Here is a 22817-nt window from a genome sequence, read left to right on the forward strand (position 1 = left end):
TGTCTTATATCCCTCAGATGGCTTCTCTATTTATAAGCCAACGAGATTTGCTTTTTCAACTTAATTCTTATTGAAAAAAGAATTCGACTGCCTATATTAATGGGCATCTAATGTGATCTTATCACAACAAATATCATATAATTAGCTAACAAGTTAACATGACAACTCAAAATTTTATAATTTTTTTTTTCAAAATTTAATACTCTAGTGTAGCCGTGTAGGACTTGTTTTCTTGTCTGTTTCTTTCTTGAATCCCGTTACGTACGGAGTCATACATAAAAAAACATAAAAGATTAGCCACCTATATAAAACTAAAAAAATGAACTATCTTTATCTTTATATTTAAACTAAAATATTGATGAATATTTATAAAAAGTATCTCTCCCCTAACCTTTATTTTCTCTTTACTATTGTCCTTTTCAAACATGCATGCATTTATAGCTTAGCTATTAAGCTAACGGTTGGCACATAGGATTGATTAGTAATAATGGTGTTTGTTGCAGGATTTTTTATTTTAATAAATAAATTAAATATAATAATTATCAAAATAAATAATTTAAAAAATATTTACCCAAATAAATATCCTTCTCTTATCTCGTTTATACTGTAAATTATGTATTTTTAAAGTAAACGTGTTAACGTGATAAATGGACAGTCCATCTTTCTTCTTATTTAAAATGAACTGTTTATTTTTTCTATTATTTGAAACATTTTATTTCTAAGAGTTTGGTCAAATTAAAAGTATTAATATTTTTTATTATTTTCAAAAATTATATTAAATTATTTATAAATGCATATATCTTGTTTACACTGTAAACGAACGAGACATATAAAAATTGAAAAATTATTGTAAACGAGATAAGAGAAGGATATTTATTTCGATAAATATTTTTTAAATTATTTATTTCAGTAATTATTATATTTATTTTATTTATTAAAATAAAAAATCCGTTTGTTGTAGTACTAGTAGGAGAGTATATATTTAAGAGATTTAATTTTTAGCACATGTATGTTGGTCCTTATTTTTTCACTTATAAATACAAGTGCAATTAAATCTTGTAAGAAAGCGTGGACACAAATCAAGGAATAATGTGGATACTGATGGGATTGTGTATTGTGGCTGTGTTAGTGATCTATGTATTTCATTGGATTATTATTCTTACAGACCCAAAATTCAGAAATAGATCTTCTCTTCCGCCTGGTTCAATGGGTTTTCCATTCATTGGAGAGACCCTTCAGTTCATGATTCCAAGTTATTCTTTGGACATTCACCCTTTCATCACAAAGAGAATCCAGAGGTATGTACTAACTTATTCAGAACAAAATTCAACTTAATGAAATGTAGGTTGGCTAAAGTTTTTATTTTATATTTTTATAATAATGTCAAAAAGTTTGGATTTAGTTTTTAGGCAGTATGAATGTAAAAACTAATGTTCAGTCACATACAAATTTATGAAGTAGCTATTTTTTGAACTTATTACTTGACTTGTAATTTAAATACATAAATTTATTTATTAGATGATGTTTTAAGATTTCTTACCAGTGCATTTTATGGGTCTTATTAGACTCCTACAGTCTTTACTTTTATATATGTAGTTATATACCGCTATCATTATAAAGATGAAGGGAAAAAAACAACTTTTTTTCATGTTGATTGGGAGGTATTTTTGCGGGCAGCGAAAATAATAAGTTACATTAATTCAAAAAGCGTCTTCATTAAAGAAGGTGCTGAATATGCTGTCTGCAAAGGTGCCTCTCACGTAGTACACAACTAATAATAATAATAATAATAATAATAATAATAATAATAATAATAATAATAATAAAAAACCAAGACATTCTGGATAAACGCCAAGCTCACTGTGCATCTCCTGCTTCTAATCTGTTAGATTTTATCAATAATATTTGCATTGCCACGGAAAACATCTTAGGTAATAATACAATGGTGAGTTCTATAATGTAGAAAGAAGATTCTTTCTATAACTGTATATTTTTGTTGTCAACATTACTATGAGACAAGTGTCCAGAAAGAGAGTATGATTGAAGACATTTTCTGCAATTTGAAGCTTTTATGCAGAATAGGTGGAGCCCCACAACACATGATAGCTAAGTATTTTAACTAATTAATTTTGTTCATTGTGACTAATTTATAAAAATGATACTGAGCTTGTTGAAATGTTTTAATAATGGCCCAATAACTCATCTACAAATTAAATTCTATTGCCATACATCATGACCAAAATAACTTTTTCACATTTTATATTTTCAATGATGATGATGATGATGATGATGATGATGATGTGCGTAAAAAAAATTATCCGATAAATCTAACATTTGTGGTAAGCATTAAATATAGTTTTTTGTTATAAATTGATTTGGACAATATTTAAATAATCATTCTAATCCAAAAAATAATAATTTTTAAATTTTTAACTACTCACTGGATCTTGCCATCTTTATTTCAATACTATTTACTAGTAAACTAAATAATAACAAATTAAATAATAATTAATTAAATATTTTTTTCACATTCACAACTAATCTACACATAAATTCGTAAATTACATTAGCATAACTAATTATATCATAATTGAATTTATGTATGTAAATTAACAATTAACCAAAAAAATTATGAAAAATTCCGTTAACAAATTACTTCATTAATATTTATTAAATGAATTAATAACTAAATTAATATCATCATGTAAAACATATATTATGATGAAAAATAAAATTTCATCAAAATCACAAAAAATCAAAATCAAAATCTTAAACCATCTAACTCTAAACTCTAAATAAAAAATCACAAATCTTAATTTCTTAATCATAAATCCTAAACCATCCAATCCTAACTCTAATCAATCTAATTTTAAACGTAAAACATTCTTCATCAAATCCTAAACTAAATAACACTAAACTCTAAATACTAAATTATTTTATTCATGAATTTAAAATAAATAAAATAAAATAAAATTTAAAAGGTTTATATTCCAATTTTAATATGTTAATTTTTATTCAAATATTAGGAATATGAAGTAAATAATAATTTATTAGAACTTTTTATAAAGTTTATATTTAAAAACATCAGTTTTTGTTAAAATATTTATTATTTTATAATTTTATGAATGAATTAAAATTAAAAATACAAAAATACAAAAACAAAAAAAATTGTAACCAAAGTGGCAAGAAAAATGAGCTAAATAATTATATAAATAAATAATATCATAATGTATCTAATAATAAATATCGATAATAGTCTAGTTGATCTTTATTAATTAGTTAATATATAAAAGTGACAATATTCATTTTAATAAATAACTTATCGTTCTTCTTATTATTATTATTATTATTATTGAAGAATGATTTGAAATATGAAATGTGAAAAGGTTATTATTTTAGTTATGATGTACAATAAGGGTTTAATTTGTAAATGAGCTATTGGGCCATTACAAAAAAATTTCAATCAGTCCAGTATCATATCTATAAATTAGTTATAATGAAAAAATTAATTAGTCAAAATATCTAATCATCACCTGTGTTGTAGGCCTTAACATAATCTGCATAAGAACTTTAAATGACAGAAAATGTCTTTAATGATATTCTCTCTCGACACTTGTCTTATAATAATTTTGACAACAAACACATACAGGTATAGAAAGAATCTTCTTTCTACATCATAGAACTCACCTAATACAATAGGCATCTAAACAGCCCATGTCAGATAATTTTTCTAAAACCTCAATCCCAAAACTAGCTCGGTGCTGGGAATGCAAGACACTAGCATGCAGTTTAATTTAATCACAGAAATAAGAGAAAGATTCCGTGAAAAAGAGACACAATTTGAGTCACTACAAGAAAATAAGTTTTCTGCCACGTTTTTAAAGCGTATCGAAAAGTGCTAAAAAGGGTGTTGACAGCTTTTCGCCATGTTTTTTTAGCTATCGGCACGCTTTTAAAAGGGTCACATCCGTTAGCGTACCAGTTGCTTTATTGCCACGCTTTTGTAGATCTATCGGCACGCTTTTTGCCACGCTTTCAACTCTTGCCACGCTTAAAAGCGTGGTCATATGTATTAATCTATCGGCATGCTTTAGAAGCGTACCGAAAAGTGAAAGCTATAGCTACGCTTTTGAAGCGTGCCAATAGCAAAAGATATGGTGTCGCTTTTAAAGCGTGCCAATAGTCAAAGAAACATAGACCTATTGCCACGCTTTTAAAGCGTAGCTATATCCCTATCAAATTAAAAAAAAATCTGACATGTGCTTTTACACGTACTCTAATGCACTCCAAAAACAATAAAAAAAATTAACAAAAATTTGTGAATATCATTTAAAAAAATTAATTAACAAAAATTAATATTACATTAATAAAATTCAAACCAAATTAGCTATATCAATCTCTTATAACCAAAGTAGTTATAAAATACATTGGGATAAAAAAATATCAATACATAAAAAACTTATTAGAAGTCATTAACTTATTCCATCTCTTTGTCATTTTTTGTGTAGAAAATAAAAAAAATTAAAAAATAAATATCAATAATCCAAACATAATATTGAATTTTGCGGTTTATAGGCAAAAACTCATGCTACTGAATCTTGTAGCTCACAGCATTGGGCTTTAGAGAAAGATGGCCCTCTTGGAAGACTTCTATCATTTTTGTAGCACTTGAGGATTTTATATTCTTTACTTTCCATTCTTCTTACGTGCAACAAGTTTAAAAGAAATGCCATGAAAACACACTCAACCATTTTATCTTCATTTAATAATGATTTCAACAAGTCTAAGCACAACTACACAACTACACAACATACTGCAGTTTTGTATTGTAACTATCAGCTTGAAAATGCTATTAATACCTTTCTGAAACCACGATCGCCGGACAGTACGCCGTATGTGTCGCTCATGTCTTTCTAAGATCTCATGGACGGTATGCATTTGAGATATTAAGGGTCCTGAAAATCGACCGTGTCTCCTTGATCCTGTGAACTCTGTAATGAAGGAAGTAAATGAAAATAAAGGCTCAGCAAGGATGCATAAATTGCATAAACCTAAAACAAAACAATGCTTGATCCATTTATGCTCTTGAGAAAAACAAAATTTCTCTTTGAAGTCAAATAATTGCCTAGCATATAGCATTACAAGTTCCAAATAGAAGAATCATGATAAATACAACAACCTAAAATAGCTAACTTAGAGCAAAGAGAATTAAAAAAATACAATGCAAAAGACTAATCAAATCATGTGGGACTTTACTTTTAAAGCGAATTACACAAGGGATGAAATTAAATTGACAGAACTATTTATTCATGATTATGAATAGAGGGGAAAAAACCCTATATTCCCCGTCAAGAGTGTCACTCTTAATTTGAAGAAAAAAAATGCTACTCCATTATGTCCCAAATTTTTCATATATTGACCCCAAAAAAATCTGATCCAATACTAAAAATTAGTTTATCGTGTTCAGTTTTCAAGTCAATTAGATTGCAAGTAGTATGCAAAGCATAATATGAACAACAGCACGACGTTAAAAAAATATATTAAAATAGTATAAAAAGGAATAAATGATAGCTATTTTTCTATTTTCTAATATTGCACATTAGTTAAAACAGCAGAAAATAGCAAAAATCATCCAATAAAAGGAGTGTTGTTTGAATACTAGAGTTCTACATACCATTGTTAACACTACTAATAATTTAGAAGTACCAAAATTTATCATTGTTGCTTTGCTTATTCTTAATTGGAAACAAGAAATGCAAGAAGAGTTCAAAACCTTGATGAGAACTCACACCTGGACCTTGGTTCCTAGACCTGGAAATGCTAAAATAATAGGGTGGAAATGGGTTTTTATAATCAAAAGACTACTTGATGGTTCTATACAAGAACATAAAGCTAGATTGGTAGAAATGATTTAGAAACTTAATAATACCTTTACTTTGAAAGATCATGGTGTTTTGTCTTATTTCTTGGAATAGAGGTACAAAGAATGAAATTTGGACGGCTTCATCTCTCACAAAACCAAAATATATTAAAAATTTGTTGTCCAAGCTTGGCATGAGTAAGGCTAGTTCTATGCCTACTTCTATGATATCTTCACTACAATTACTCTCTACTAGGTCAAAGAAATTTGATGATCTTAAGTTCTTTTGATTTGTTGTTGGAACCCTTCAATATGTTACTATCACTATCACAAGAACTACCCACTAATCAATTCAATAAAACAACAGAAAACATTCAATAATCATCCATTTTTCTTGATTACAAATTAAAACAGCAGCACAGCAAGAGCTAATCACTAATCAATAAAACAGCAGAAAACATTCAATAATCATCTATTTTACAAATTGAACCAGCAGCACAGCAATAGCTAATCACTAATCAATTCAATAAAAAGTTAACAGCAGAAAACATTCAATAATCATCCAATTTTCTTGATTGATTCTAAATGGAGCATTTTAAAAAATGAAGATGGAGCACAACTGAGCACTAACCTTCGAGCAACACGGCAAGCAGAACCGCGAGACAGAGGCGAGCAGCTTTTCGAGCGGAACGGCGAGAGGGACGACAAGCAAAACAGCAAGAGGAATGACATTCAAGGACGAACCTGGTTGCGATCTTGAGCGCGAAGGGTGGCGACGGTGAGATAGATGGCGGCGTGATAGAGGTTAGGGTTTTCTGAACCTTTCAAGGAAAAGCCATTCAAAGTAGCATCGAGGAAGACAACGACTACTGACAGTGACGGCGACGGCAAGCTCGAGGAAGACCACTGTAATGAACGGCAAAGATGACGATTACGGCGATGAAGGCTGGGTGCGACGAAGGCGATGAAGGCTGGGTGAGATGAAGGGCAGTGATGAAGATGACGATGATGGCGATGAAGGCTGCTGGGTGCGATGAAGCTCAATGATGAACGACGAAGGAAGCTAAGGGTTCAAGAGTGAAGATGAAGTGACGGTGCTGTATGTTTAGGGTTAAAAGTGAATTTGGTAACAATAAGAAACTAGTGTGTTGTTGTTATTAATTTTAGGGTTAAAATTTGAAAACTTGGAGAAAAAAGTAAAGTGTGGAAAAAAATAAGTCGGAAACTAAATTTTAGGGGAGGGAACTCTATCGGCATGTTTTTTTACGGTGTCAAAATAAACACAGTATAGCCACGCTTTTAAAGCGTGCCGATTTCCCTCTATGGCCACGCTTTTTAAGCGTGACAAAAAAAGTGTGGCTAAATTTCAAATCAGTGGCCACCCTTGTAAAAGCATGCCGATTTCCCTCTATGGCCACGTTTTTCAAGCGTGGCAATAAAAAAGCGTGGCCAAATTTCAAATAAGTGGCTACCCTCGTAAAAGCGTGTCGATTTCCCTCTATGGCCACGCTTACGCTTTTCAAGCGTGGCAAAAAAAGCGTGGCCAAATCACAAATCAGTGGCCACCCTCGCAAAAGTGTGCCGACAGGCCTTTTTCTTGTAGTGAGTTTATGGTTTTTTCGACATCAAAACAACGGAAAAATTCTTGGTTGCATGCTTTATAAAAAGCGCAACCTTAAAGGCGCTCCAAGAATCATTCCTATTGAATACATCATTATTACGATCCTGCTAATCATCTGAAAAAAATTAGACCTAATCCAACATACGAAGTCCTTATCCAGATCACTTGACCTTCTGCTGATGCCCAAAATACGCCAAACTGACTGAGTTTTAAAACAATCTCTAAAACCGTGAAGAATATCTTCCTTGACCAAATGACATCGTGGGCAAGTCGTTGCTCCCGCTAAGCCTCTGCGATCTTGAATAAACAATTTAAAACTCCCACAAATTATAAATAAAATCCCTACAAAACTAATTTTTGTTACAATTTAACAAGTTTTTTAATAGAGGAGTCGTATTATCCTAAAATGAAAAGATTGAGGATCGAAGTGTTTTTTTTTTTTGGACAAAGGGCCATTGTCCTTCATGAAAATGGACAAGAAATGTCAATATTTTGGACATGTGGTCCTTTTAAAATTTGTGTTGTATACTAAAACTTCTGTGTTGTGTATCAAAATTTTTGTATTGTGCATTAAAATTTTTGTGCTCTAGTTTTCTAAACATATATAAGAGAAGAAAAAAATGAAAACGATGAAGTCGATGATGATGATGATGATAATAATAAAAGAGGATGAGTCGAAAAAAAAAGAAGAGAAAAAAATCAAACAACAAAGAAAAAAAGAGAAAAAGGAAGACGACAATGGTGGTGGCAGCGACAATGATGATGGCGGTAGTAGCAGTGACGACGACAACAACAACGATAACAAATGAGAAAAATATGCTTGAAAGCAATAGTATCTACGTACGTACAAAGGAGAAAAAGTACGCGATAATTTGATTAAAAATTTGGTTTAAAATATGTTTAGATGCCTAATTTTATTGTTTAAGTAAATAATTTTAAAAGAATGACATTTTAGTATTGAATTTTGAAAAAAGATGGTACATTTGTAAGAAAACCTAAAAAAAAAAGGCTAATTTGTTAATATTTGAGTTTACTTTTTTCCCCATAAATACAACTGAGCATGTCTCCTCTATTTTCAGTCAATAGGAATATAGAGGATGTAACACCCTACCACGCAAAGCCTTACGCTATAGTCGTAAATCAAAGGTGGTGAGATATTATGACTTCTAAAACAGAAAAGTACATACATATATTTGGAAGATAATAATATAGCTAGGAGCCTATGAAAAAAGATGAGAAAACAAATAATCGCATTACACTCGAAACGTTGAAGATATAAAGTGTCAGTAAACAAAACGAATGAGACATATATATATATATATATATATGATTCAAAAGGAGATACATAACAATACTAGTCTCGACCTGCGAAGACAAGTATATATATATATATATGATTCAAAAGGAGATACATAACAATACTAGTCTCGACCTGCGAAGACAAGACTGGCTAGAAAGTATATTATAGAACCAGAAGTTAAACAAAACATAATCCTGTTTCTCCAAAGATTAACCTCTAAGAGGGATATACATATACATATATCAAAAGTGGAGAAAAGTACTACATAAATATAAATAAATCCGGAAGTAAAGTTTTAGCTTCATCAAGATTCCAGCGCACTCAGAGAGGTGCATCATGTCCTGCTTCTGAAAACAAAATCCAACAACGGGTGAGAACCCGAAGGTTCTCAGTAGGATAATAATTCCAAATAAAGACTATATAAAAAGATATGAACCCGCTAGGCAATCATAAACTCCAATCAACACAAGGTTCAAGCCTAGAGTTCTTTTCTAAACCAAACAGACTAAACTCTAATAGATACTTTTAGTTTATCCTTTACTTGTCTCTTCACTTATAAAATTCTTTAATACAATAATAATTCTCTCATAGTTACAGACAAAGAATTTTAAGTTAAACAATGTATTCATCGGCCTTAAATCAAAACTGCCATAATCTCTTTTTTATCTGTTAATCATCTCAATCTCTAATGATTGTCAACTCACCAAACTTGGCTATGATTCAAAATTATAACTCTCATCTCATCATTCATCTCATATCAATTATTCTCTATATTTTGTCTTAATTTGGAGCAAGTAGGGCAACCATAACCCTTGCATCTATCCAAGAAGTACTAATCTCAATTAAATTCATTTTCATCATCAAGCCATATCAATACATCGCATTAGTAACAACCCTCAGCATCACCACCGCCAGCATAAGAGATTTATCAATTATTCAAACACATACAAAGCAATATAAGAAATACACAAGTAAAGAGAACAAATAAAGCAATTAGGTCAGGTAACATATAGACATAATTAACCAACAAGGCAACTCAAATACAAGATGCACACCCAATCAAATATACATAAATGCAAATGATGTATACCTGTCCTACTAGCCATGAGCTCACGTGTCGGATAAACTGCAAGAACCCGACACACCCGGTAGCTAACCCGGACATCGTCTCTCTACACAAAGAGAATTCTCAACCTTCCAGGAGGGAATCCTCAACCTCCGCAATCAGAGAGAGATTGTGATGTAATGGTAGAAAATTCTCAACCTAGCTTGTTCATGCCACAGCCAGAAATTAAATCGAAAGGAAGTCTCAACTTTTTCCATTCAATTTTCTGATGTAATAAGAGAGGGAATCCTCAACCCTGTTTGCCCACCACAACAAGAGAGGAAATCCTCAACCTCAGCTTATCTATCACAGCAAGAAAGAAAATCATCATCTCAACTTGCCTATACGTGAGCGGGACAAAGCCACCGTCATCACCATATCAATCCAAAACTTATTTCAATTCAACATAATTAAACATAACCAAAATTCGAATTAATAATATAGAATTGAATCAAATGGAATTCTCAACCTTCTATCCAACTCTCCAGTGCAACAAGAGGGGGAATCCTCAACCTCAAACTTGTCCACCGCAACAAGAGAATAAATCCTCAATCTCAGCTTGTCTATCATAGTAAGAGAGAGAATTCTCAATCTCAACTCACCTTTACGTGAGCAAGACAACACCACCGTCCTCACAACGTCAACCATAATGCCTTCTCAATTATAATCGTAACACGAGAGAGAAAATCCTCAACCTCAACTCGCATATTCATTCCGGGATATAGTATCCACCATACTCTTGGGATATAGTGCATATCACACTTTTCAATCATAATCTCGTTATAATCCCCATTCACATATATAAATGTATAGTCTGAAGGGAATCCTCAACCTTCCTAATTTGTTATCAATTTATCAAGCTTAGGTTCATTGATCCCTATCTTTTATCAATTATCAACTTCATTAACTCGTGAGCGGGATAATATCACCGTCCTCATCACGGGTGGAACGAATCACCATCCCCGTAACCATGTCATCCGATTTAACCAAGCGTTTATCCGAGAATAATTCAATTCAATACCTTCAATATACTCTCACTTATTCCAGGGCCTAAAAACTAGTTATCGGACCTTAATTGGGGGTTACGAAAAGTTACAAACTTGTTGGGAAAGCCAAACAGTCAAAAACAGAGTTTAATTGAGAAAATAAGACTTGTGCGTACGCATCACCCTTGTGCGTACGCACAACTTGAAAAATTCCTGAGCGTGCATATACATACCTCTCGTGGCTACTCACAAGTATTTTTCCTCATTGTCATGTGCGCATGCACCATACTGTGCGTGGGCACCCATACCAGAAATTCTGGTTTTCTGTATAATCTTAGAATTGATCTTAAACCTCAAATTTTTAATCATTCATAACTTCCTCTACAAAATTCAATTTTTCCAATATTCTTAAACCATTTTAAAGGTCTCATCACCACCTTAATTTTAGATAAATTTTATTGAAATTCAAACTTTGAGCGCCAAATTATGGCCCGTCAAAGTTAATTAAAAACTCATTTTTACCAAGTTTTACAAAAGGCTCATTTCAACAAATTTCCAAATCCAACTTAGTTCAAACCATTCTAAAACCTCTTCTATGCATTTCAACACTCATCCATCATCTTATAACCATTGAACACCTAATCAAATAAGTTCTAACATAATCATTCCAATTTCACAAGTTTTCTATCAATAATCAAATTAACAATTCATCATATAACCAACTCCTCATTATTCAAATCAACAATTCACTCCAATACCATTTCTAAACACTTCAAACACTCACTTATCAATCCATATCCATTTCAAGCCGAATCGACCCAATCATAACACATTTAGCACATTCTTTCAAACACACTCATTCACAACAACAACATACAACACTCTCAATTCAACCAAAACTCATTAGTTTAGCAATCAATTTACACATGGCAATCACCACTTACCATGACTTACCTAATAGGGAATATCACACCCTATCTCAACCCCCGACCCAATTCTCATCACTTAGCCTTTCATAGGCGAACATATCACAACACTTTTTAATTCAACCATACATATGCATCATTACTCAAATTCATGCTAATACACATCATCATTTCAATAATCAACCAACACAAAATCCACACTAAGAATCAATCATTCACAATAATTATTTTTATTCAATGCCATCTAGGGATAATTAACATAGATTTTCACATAGTGTTACATGGTGCCTATCCGAAATTAAGATATGTACCTTAATGATAGCGATTTCAACCTCAAAAAATTCTTCTCCAACAATTCCAACCTCCACCAAAACCTCACCACTCTGATCCGCAACTCAACTCCATAACAAATCAACCCCAAGGCCAATTCCAACAAGGCAAGATAATTCACACAATCTAATCACAATAATTATTCAATATTTATGCTAGGGTTTTACTTAAAATTATGGATAATGAAGAGAGTTAAGCTTTTTTACTGTATCTCACGCAATCTTTGGCTGAAACTCTATCAAAACTCAAGGTTGAACCTTCCCTAAACATTTAAAAAATCGAAATTCCTCAACAACTCAATCCAAAATTGCAAATTGAAAGGAAATGGAAAACTGAACAGTGATTTCATGTTTACTTACCATAATACCTAGATAGAATTAAAGAGGGATTTGAGACAAATGGCTGCAAACGACTTGTCAATCGAAGTTCTGGATCAAAAGTTATGAACAAATGAAAATGATGATAATAGTGCCAAGGGTTTTGAGCTCTCACATCTCTTTTCTCTTCCTCTACCGTGTCTCTACCGTGTCTCTCTCTATTGAAGGGGGAAGATGCTGAATTCACTAAGTTTGGGGGTTATATACCTTGGGCTTAGGTTAAACACGGGTTTAATTTAATTGTTTTAGCCCATTGGCCTAATTTAAAACCAAAACCTTTAATATTAGTCTTCTTAATTTATATTCTAAATATTTTTATTTTTTCAAATTATAAATTCTAATTTTTTAATCTTTTTTATTCATATTTAATTTATTAATAAATTATTTATTATTTTTTTAAATTTTACAGAGGACATCCACCATTTACAACAATTATTTATTATTTTTTTGTCAACAGATTTGGTTCCATATTTCGAACTAGTTTATTTGGTCAACCAATTGTGATATCAACAGATTCTGAATTCAATAGTTACTTGATGCAGCAAGAAGGTAAATTAGTTGAATTATGGGCAGGTCCTGCTACTAAGATTTTTCGACAATCTGATGGATTTAGAATACCTTTCTCTAACATCCACAAGTACATTCGAAGCATCACTTTAAATCATATTGGTGCTGAATGCATAAGAGAAAAGTTGATTTCTCAATTTGAAGAAATGTTTATAAAGACTTTGCATCAATGGTCAACTCAAACATCAATTGATGTTAAACAATCTATAACAAAGGTATATACATTATTGAGCAATTCTTTCAAAATAAAATAAAGAAAAATTTTAAAATTTAAAACAAATGAATTCAGCTTTATTTATTAAAATATTTTTTATAGTTATATGAAAAATCAAAACACTCTAGGATGATCTGCATACAAAATAAAAGCATATCGAAAGAGAGTACTCCAATTTGCATACAAAGAATGTCTTAGAGTAATCCGATTTTGCATACAACTCCAAAAAAATATATTTAGATAAATAAAATTAAACTAATTTATTTTAAAATTTAAAATTTTTATTTTTTATTTTAGAAAATTTTTCATATATATTATTTTGCTAGCTAAAACTATTTCGGAAAAACTAAATTATTGATCCATCTTATTATTCTTGTGTTGCAGATGAACTTTCGCTTCTTTGCAAAGCATTATTTTGGATATGATATTGAAAATTTATCTAGCAATTTTGAAAGGATATCAGAAGAATTATTCACAGATTTTACAGAAAGGTTGAAGACAATTCCATTAAATATTCCAGGAACAAATTACCACAAATGTTTGAAGGTATGAAATCTTAAAAATTAAATACCAAATTTGACTTCTATATCTTATCCACTATATATATATATATATATATTAACTAAGTTTATATGAATAAAGTGACATACTCTTTTTTACACATTTTTCCCCAACATAGAACATATTAATTATAAGATAATAAAAAAATAATTACAATATATTATTATTAATTAAGTCTAATTCTTATTAAAAATTGTTAATTTTTTGTTTATTCAATTTTTCATGTAATCAAATTAAAATTATTTTTTTTTAATTGACATGTATTTTAATTTTTAGGTTTAATTATTCTGTTAGTTTCTATAATTTTATCAAATTTTTAATTAAATTCTTATATTTTTTTTCTTTCAATTGGGTCATTACACTGCTTTTGAATTTTTTATTTTATAATTAGGTGTTTTCTAGTATAAAAAATATTAGAGTTAACTGAATATTTCTTCATAAATTGAAGATATTCATAACTAAAAACCTAATTAGATTTTTGACTGCTTGTATTTTAAAAAAAAATATTCTGTTAATTTTAACGTATTTGATATGAAAAAAACTTAATTACAAAATTAAAAGCAGTGTATAGATCCAATTAAAAAAAATATTGTGACCTAACTAAAATTATAGAGACCAACAGAATAATTAAACCTAATTTTTATAGGTATGTCAACAAAACTAACTAATCCAATTAAACAAAAATATATTTTCTAGTCATATGAGTTTTACCAACTTGGCCATAGTATAATAATATTCTAGATTTTCAATTTTTTTTCTTTACTTTTTGCTTTTTTGTTCTTTCTAAATTTCTTATATTTTTATCTTAAACATTACATGTATATAGTTGTTTTTCTATCTTTTTTTTTTTTTAGGGTTAAGTAAGATTTTGTTCTCTAAGGTATAGGCCGAAAATTTTTTTTGTCCCTAACCTTTTTTTGCATACAAAATCATCCCTAAGATTCAGCTAAATTTTAAAATAGTCATTTGGACCAAAATACTATTCTCTTTCTTCACCAAAATACTCAGTTTCTGTTCTTTTTCTTCTCCATTACAACAGCATCTCTTCTTCTTTTTCTTCTTCTTCATCAAAGCATCAGCAACAATAAAAATGAACAAAAACAATATAATAAACATAAAAAAGCAAAAACAAAAGCAGAAGCAAAAACATTTTTATTCTATATTCAAAATCAGAAAAAACAGAAGAAATAGAAAAAACAAAAATAGAAGAACAATGGAATCAGAATGGAATCAAAATCAACAACAACAATGGAATCAAAATCAGAACCAGTGTAATTAACAAAATTAACAAATCAACAATGTAATTAACCAAAGAAATAAAAGCAGAAGAATCAACAATATAATTAACAAAATCAACAAATTAGAAGCAAAATTAGAACCCTAGGGAGGAGTAGCGGGAAGAGCAGCGACGAGGACGCAAACCAGCAGCGAGCGACAAGAGGTAGCGGCGAGCAGCGAGTGGCGAGCGGCGAAGAGCAACGGTCCCTTTCTTCTTCTTTTTCCCTTTCCCGTGGTTTCCTTTCTTTGTCGCCCCACCTTCTTTTTCTTCGCCTCCCCCTCCTTCTTCTTCTTCTTCTTCTTCCCTTCTTCCTTTTTCTTCTTCCCTTTCCCATGGTTCCTTTCTCTTATTTTTTTTCTTTTTTTTATTTTATAATTTTTTTGTTGGGTAGTTTGGTTTAAAATTTTAAAATTTTAGTAAAAAAGATGATTTTGTATAAAAAAAAAATTGGAAGACAAACAAAATTTTTTACTTATATCTTAAGAACCAAAATCGTACTTAATCTTTTTTTTTACTACCACTTTGGTTCATATTCATTCAAAAGATTTTTCATAAATTATTCTTATATTTTCCTATATAATTAATCATGATTACACTTGCATTGTAAACACATTTATTTTCACAATCAGACTTTTGTGTTTTAAAATCTTGATAACTCAAGTATTAGTAGTATTCTAATCAATTGATTGAGGTATGTAGTAGTAAAATGTCTTATATGTTTGTTTTTTTTCCTAAAAAAATTCAGATTATTCTTTTATTTCTAATTGAGTTAATAATGGTAAATGATAATATTATGAATGCTTATTTATTTTGATTATGCACTTTAGTATCGAAGAGTGATACTCCGAATCAATTCCTAAAAAAAATTTGTTTCGTACTTTAGTTTTTAACAAATTTTAATTATTAAATTGATCTTTAAATTTTATTTCGTTGGATAAATTAATTTTTACATTATATTATTTATTTATATAAAAAAATTGATATGAATATTTTAAAAATTCTTAAAAATTGTTATGTCTTTATTAAATAACGATAAAAACAGTTGATTTGTTTAATTCTTTTACTAAAATTTAACATTAGGATTGAATAAAATATTAAAAACTGATTTAATGATTAAAATTTTTTAAGAACTAAAATTTTCGATTAAATTTTTTGAGGCACTGATTTGAAGTATTACTCAATATTGAGTTTGGTAAACTAATATTTGATGGCATATGTAATTTAGTCGACTACTTATTTAGCTTTCATATATGGTTAACTGAATGGTCGAATCGGTTTAACCGAAAATTAATGTTTAATTCGGTTCGATTATCAAACAAGACCATTCCATTTCTAAACCAATTATACCTAACTATTCAAATGCCCTTCAATATATATGTTGTCTTCTCGTTCAAACGATTAGTATCGCTAATGCGTTGTATTGTTTCCTTCTTTTTCTGTATCTTCTCTTCTCTTTTCTTTTTTTCTCTTCTTTTTCTTCCACCTCTTCTCTTTACTAATAATGAAATCTTCTCTTTACTAACAATGAAAATGAAATGAAATTAAATGAACTAATATATGGACATTATCTACATTATATATAAACAACACTAACCTAATTCCGCAAGCTATGACTATGAAAAAGTGAAACAACCTTCTCTTCTTCGAGTTTGCTTGCAAAGAGTGCAAAATTGAGCCGAAAAAAGTTTGTATTTGGATATGAAATTATGTCTCAGAAGTTAGTAGGTTTAATTATTTTGTTGATTCTTATAATTTTATCAAATTTGTAATTAAGTTTTTATATATTTTTTTTAATTAGTTACCTACCCTATTTATGATTTTGTAATTAGGTTTTTTCTATTGTAAAAATTATTAGAATTAACTAAATATTTCTATCATTAAGAACCTAATTAGATCTTTTACCATATAATTTTTGAAAAAAATATTTTATTAATTTTAACGTTTTTTACATAAAATGACCTATAATTACAAAATTAAAAATAGTATAAAGACTCAACTAAAAAAATATATAAAAATCTAATTAAAAAATTGATAAAATTATAAAGAGATTAAACCAATTTAGTATTACTTATTTTGTAGCTAGTAACTATAAATCGGTTTTCTTAATAAATTTTAGGGTTAAGTACGATTTTGATTCTTAAGGTAGGGACTGAAATTTTTTTTTTTTGGTTCCCGACTTTTTTTTTGCTACAAAATGGTCTCGAAAGTTTAACTTAGTTTTAAAATCGTCCTTCGGACGAAAATATCCTTCCCCCTTCTTTCCCAAAATCAACCAAAAAGCATAGGCAGAAGCAAAGGCAGAAGGAGAAACAGAAGCAAAATCAACAACAATGGATAATGGAATCACAACAACAACAAAAACAGAAGCAGGAAGCAGAAGCAGAATAACAACAATGGATAATAGAATCACAGCAACAACAAAAACAAAAGCAGAAGCAAAAATAGAAGCAGAAGACAGAAGTAGAAAGCAGAAGCAGAAGCAACAACGATGAAACACCAATGGATCTGTTGGCGTCCGGCAAGGAGCATCGACAACCGTCCAACCTCGCGGATCTGCTGGCATCGACATGACCTCACTCCAGCGGCGGCGACGGAACATGGCTCGATGGCGACCGATGACGGCGGTTCGTGACGAGGACGACAGCAGGGCGTGGCTGGACGCGGTCTTCCTCAGCGCCTCCGTTCCTCTCTTCTCTTCCTCTCCGCTTCTCTTTCTCTCTCCCTATGCCCTCTCCTCTCTTGTCGTTAGTGTGAGTGAAATCTGGAACCCCTCCCCTCCCTTCCTCCCTTAACCCGTTTTTTTTTTTCTTATTTTTTATTTTTTTCGTCAGGGTATTTTTGGAATAAAAATTAAAAATTTAGTAAAAATGATGATTTTAAAATTAAGTTAAACTTTTAGGATTATTTTATAGCAAAAAAAAGGTTGAAGACGAAAAAAATTTATAATTTCTATTTTAAAAACCAAAATCATACTTAACCCTAAATTTTATAAGTAAACTAGTGAAATAAGGTTAACGTGAAATTGTAGTATACTACGCGAAAACGTAAATATTTCTATTATTATCTAACATGGAAGATAAGTACTTTTATTTATTAAAAAGAACCAACCATAATATTTTACAAATATATTATTATAGAGTGAGGATATGAGAATGATTGAAAATGATTGTGTGCAAGTAAAATTAATATGTAACAATAACATTGCTCTTATGGTAGAAAGGTAAAATCAAACATGAATAATTTTGTAGGTTTAGGTAATATATGCCTTAAAGACATACGTTAAAGTTATTAATGGTAGTAGAAGTTTTAAAATTTTTACTTTAATAAATGAATAATAAATATATTAAAATTTTAAATTTTGTATATTTTTTTTGTATAAATTTTTTAATTAATAATATTAAAGGATAAGTATTGTTTTGATCCCTAACGTTGAGGGTCAGAATCGAAACCGTCCCTGATGTAATTTTTAACTTAAAATCGTCTTTAATGTTGCATTTTATTTTAAAATCGTCCTTTCTAATAAAATTTTTTAATTTATTCCTAAACTACCCCTACTATATTAAAAAAAATTATAAAATTAAAAAAAAAAGAAAACGCGTTTGGGTGGGGGTTGAGGGAAAGGGTATACGAAGGGGAAGGGGAGGGGAGGGAAAGGGGGAAGGGGGGAAGGGGAAGGGGGGAGGGGGACGGCGACGGCGGCTCTGTGATGGTGATGATGGAGGAGAGGGGAGGGGAAGTGGAAGAAGCCAGAGAAGAAGAGAAAGGGGACGCGGGTTCGGGGTGGGGGGAAGGGGAAAGGACGCGGGGTGGGGGTGGGGGGAAGGGGAGAGGGGAAAGGGGAAGGGGGAGGGGGACGGCGGCCGCCTCGCAACCTCGCCGCCTTGCCACCTATGCCTCGCCGCCCCCACCTCACCGCCTCCGCCTCGCCGCCTCCGCCTCGCCGCCTCCGCCTCGCTGCCTCGCCGCCTGTTTTCTTGCTTCTACTTTCTTGCTTTCTGTTTCTTGCTTTCTTACTTCTGCTTTCTTGTTTTCTGTTTCTGCTTGTTGTTTGGTGTTGTTGCTGTTGTTTGGTGTTCTTGGTGTTGGTGGTTGGTGTTGGTGGTGGTGTTTGTGTTGGTGGTGGTGGTGGTGTTGGTGGTGGTGTTGGTGTTGGTGGTAGTGGTGGTGGAGGAGGTAATTGTGTTGGTAGTGGTGAGGGTATTTTTGTCAAAAAAAATTAAAAAGACAATTTTAATACGAAAAAAAACGTTAAGGATGATTTTAAATCCAAAATTATAATGGGGACGGTTTTGATTCGGACCCTCAATGTTAGGGACCAAAACAATACTTATCCCTAATATTAACGTATATTCTTAGAGCAAAGTAATACTTGATTTCAATTTAATTTTATTTTGGTCTCACAAAATGCAATATTAAAATCTGTGAGGTTATATGTTATGAACTAGTATTGTTAAAATTGGACCGGATCGGCCAGTTCGATCGAAAAATCAATGAACCAGACCCTAAGTCAGTTTACTAATTTAATCGAACAAGGTAGAGAACCGGTGTGAACCGGTCAAACTCGGAATGAATCGATAAAAATCGGTCAAATTCGGTAAAATCGGTTCAACCGAACCGCTGAAAGTTAAAATTTGTCAAAATGGGTCGGTTTCGAACCCCTGTCCTCGTTGAAAAAAGAGCAAGTCATAACCACCAAGCTATCACAATTCCAGTTAATGTATTTACAAATTATTATATATATAGATATCTTTTATCAAATAATTTACTTCTATTTAATTTATTTTAATTTTAATTATAAACTCACTTATTTTTAAATTAATTATATTTTTATTTAACAATAATTATAATTTTTTTTCATAATTATATAATATCTATTAATATTATTTTTTAATAAATACTTGTAATATATAATAGTATAATAGATATAAATTTATTAATAAATTATTAAAATTTGAAAATAATTATTATTTTAATATAAAAACAAAATAAAATATTTATGATAGAGTAAAATTAACAAAATACTTATTATTCCTGTTTCATATTATTTTAGAATAACTAGATATTCTTAAAATGTTAGTAAAAATATGTATTTTAATTTTTAATTTTAAATTTTTTACTATTTTTTATTTTTTATTTATATAGGACTAGATTAACCGGTTCAACCAGTGACCCACCAGTTGAACCAATAACCTAGTAACTCAGTAGCTTAACCGGTTCGATTACCGATTCGGTTCTGACAACTATGTTATGAACAATAATTTAAGATTAAATTTAAAATTTATTATTTTAATATTTAATTTTAATTTAATTTAAAGTTTATACAAGGTTGCAAAATTTAATTGGTGTTTTACTAAAATAAAACCATCTCTTTATACTGAAATCATGATCATTTCTTTAATCATTTTCAATACAAAGTAAAACTTTAAAACAAACACTTTCTATAATATTAGATTTAGAGAAAGTATAAGGCCAGTATTTTTATTAAAATTTGGCCAGCATATAATCAACAAAAGAAAAGTAAATAATCTTACACCATTAAATATAATCTCACACCATTAAATATACTAATGATGACTAATTGATAGCTACAAATCACAAAACCTGCTGTCCTAGCACTCCTATTTTTTTCCTTAAACATCCAAGCAGAAAGGTTAAAATGTTACTGATGTTTTCTTTGAAACTGAGTTCATTCAGGAATGGAGAAAAGCATTTAAAATTATCAAAAATATTTTGGAGGAAAGGCGCAATTCGCCAGAAAAATATCGAGGAGATTTTCTTGACCAGGCAATTAATGACATGGAAAAGGACAAAATTATGAATGATGACCAAATTGTGTACCTCGTATTAGGGATATGGTTTGCTAATTCTGCATCAATTTCATCAATGGCACAATTAATCTTCAAGTTTTTATCAGAGTATCCTTCAGTCGTGGAAGAACTAAGAGTATGCAATTATAAGTTCATACCAAATGTCTGTATCTACTAGCAAGTAGAGTTTTTCACTAACCATTATTTTTCTATGTATCTTAGGTAGAACATGAGCAAATTCTAAGAAGCCGAGACAAATCAAGAACTTCATCATTGACATGGAATGAATACAAATCCATGAAATTTACACAACATGTAGTTTAAAAAATACCAATCTTAATTGCTTCTTTTTAATTTTAACTTAATGAAATTTTGTTTGGGTGGTATTAAATTGATAAAAAATATTTTTTAATGAATTTTTTATTTTTAATGTATTTAATCAATTTTTAATAATAAAAATAAAAATATTAGACAAATATAAATAAATTATTTTTATTTATTGTATCCAACATAATTGATAAATAAAAAAATATTTTTGAATAAGATATTTATACATCAAATTATTTTTATTTTTTTTAATTTTTTTTAAATATTTATATATATATATTTTTTTAGAAGCTCACTCAAACAAATTCAAAAATAAAAAAGGAACTTTAATCATCTATATTTATCTAAAGAAAACATTAATTAGTTTGTTTTATTCATTGTAAATAAGTAATTCTTACTATGCATATTTCAGGTAATGAATGAGACCCTTAGGTTCTCAATTTTGCTTCCTGGAATATTAAGGAAAACATTGAAAGATATTCACTTTAAAGGTATACTACTACCTACAGTTCTCTCTAAATATCCCAAGTTCTGTAAGATGATGATATAATATGTTTAACTTTTATAATTTTACAGAATATATAATTCCTGCTAATTGGATCATCCTGGCTTTTACACCAAATCTTCATATGAACTCAGAAATATATGAGGATCCACTTACTTTCAATCCATGGCGCTGGAAAGTGTGTATGAAATTTTCATTTCCTTTATTTATCTTATTACTTTGTTAACTTGATCACTAACAAATTTGTTACATTTTTTTAATGTAATGAAGGAGCTTGACTCCTTCACTGTGTCCAAAAATTTCAAGCCTTTTGGTGGAGGATTGACACAATGTCCAGGAGCTGAGTTAAGTAGAGCTTTCATAGCCACCTTTCTTCATGTTTTGGTCACAAAATATAGGTAACACATTAAACAATAATTCTCATAAATGTTCATAAAGCTATGCACAAACATATATATATATCAACTTTTTGTTAATTATCATCAGGTGGACAAAAATCAAGGGAGGAAAAGTTGTTCGGAATCCTATTTTGGAATTTAGTGATAGAATTCACATCAAGATTTGGGAGAACCGTGAGAAAACTTAAAGCTTTATTCAAGTTCAAAAAGAAGAGAAGAGACATCAATAATTCAATATGCTAAATTAAATAAATAAACTATGAGCTTTGAATTGTCAACTCAATGCTTAAAAAGATCTCTCCTTCTATTTGAAATTGTGGTGTTTTTTTTTTTTCACGGTATTTCTCAACTCGGTAAGATAAGGACTAATTCGCCGAGCTCCATTTAAGGGTTTGTCACTGGCCAAAGGGTTGCTGCACGTACAATGCGATATTCAAAGTCATCACTATCAATGTTCGTAAAAGTACTATATATATGAGAGGTTTTAAGTTGTAGTTTAATTTGCACAATCATTGTTGTGGTTGTTGCAATGCAAATCTCTTAAATTGTTTTTATAACTTCAAATTAATTTTGTCTATTGTGAACCATTGTAGCCTTGATATGGTTAGTTAAGGGCCTGATACACTTAGATTGCAATCAAGTTATGTAAATTTA

At 30.2% G+C, this 22817-nt stretch overlaps 1 protein-coding gene across 1 annotated transcript; it reads left to right on the top strand.

Moving 5' to 3' along the window:
• Positions 1 to 1011: 1011 nt before the first annotated feature.
• On the top strand, positions 1012 to 22799 carry LOC107619015 (cucurbitadienol 11-hydroxylase). The gene is made up of 9 exons (XM_016321256.3): positions 1012 to 1298; positions 12963 to 13287; positions 13671 to 13832; positions 20821 to 21069; positions 21156 to 21248; positions 21673 to 21751; positions 21837 to 21943; positions 22036 to 22163; positions 22252 to 22799. Exons 1-9 carry the CDS (start codon positions 1090 to 1092, stop codon positions 22349 to 22351), a joined length of 1452 nt encoding a protein of 483 aa, XP_016176742.1. The 5' UTR covers positions 1012 to 1089; the 3' UTR covers positions 22352 to 22799.
• The last annotated feature ends 18 nt before the right edge of the window (positions 22800 to 22817 follow it).

The sequence above is a fragment of the Arachis ipaensis genome, chromosome B1 (genome assembly GCF_059453495.1).
Source record: "Arachis ipaensis isolate K30076 ecotype BB chromosome B1, ASM5945349v1, whole genome shotgun sequence".
Classification (NCBI taxonomy): Eukaryota; Viridiplantae; Streptophyta; class Magnoliopsida; order Fabales; family Fabaceae; genus Arachis; species Arachis ipaensis.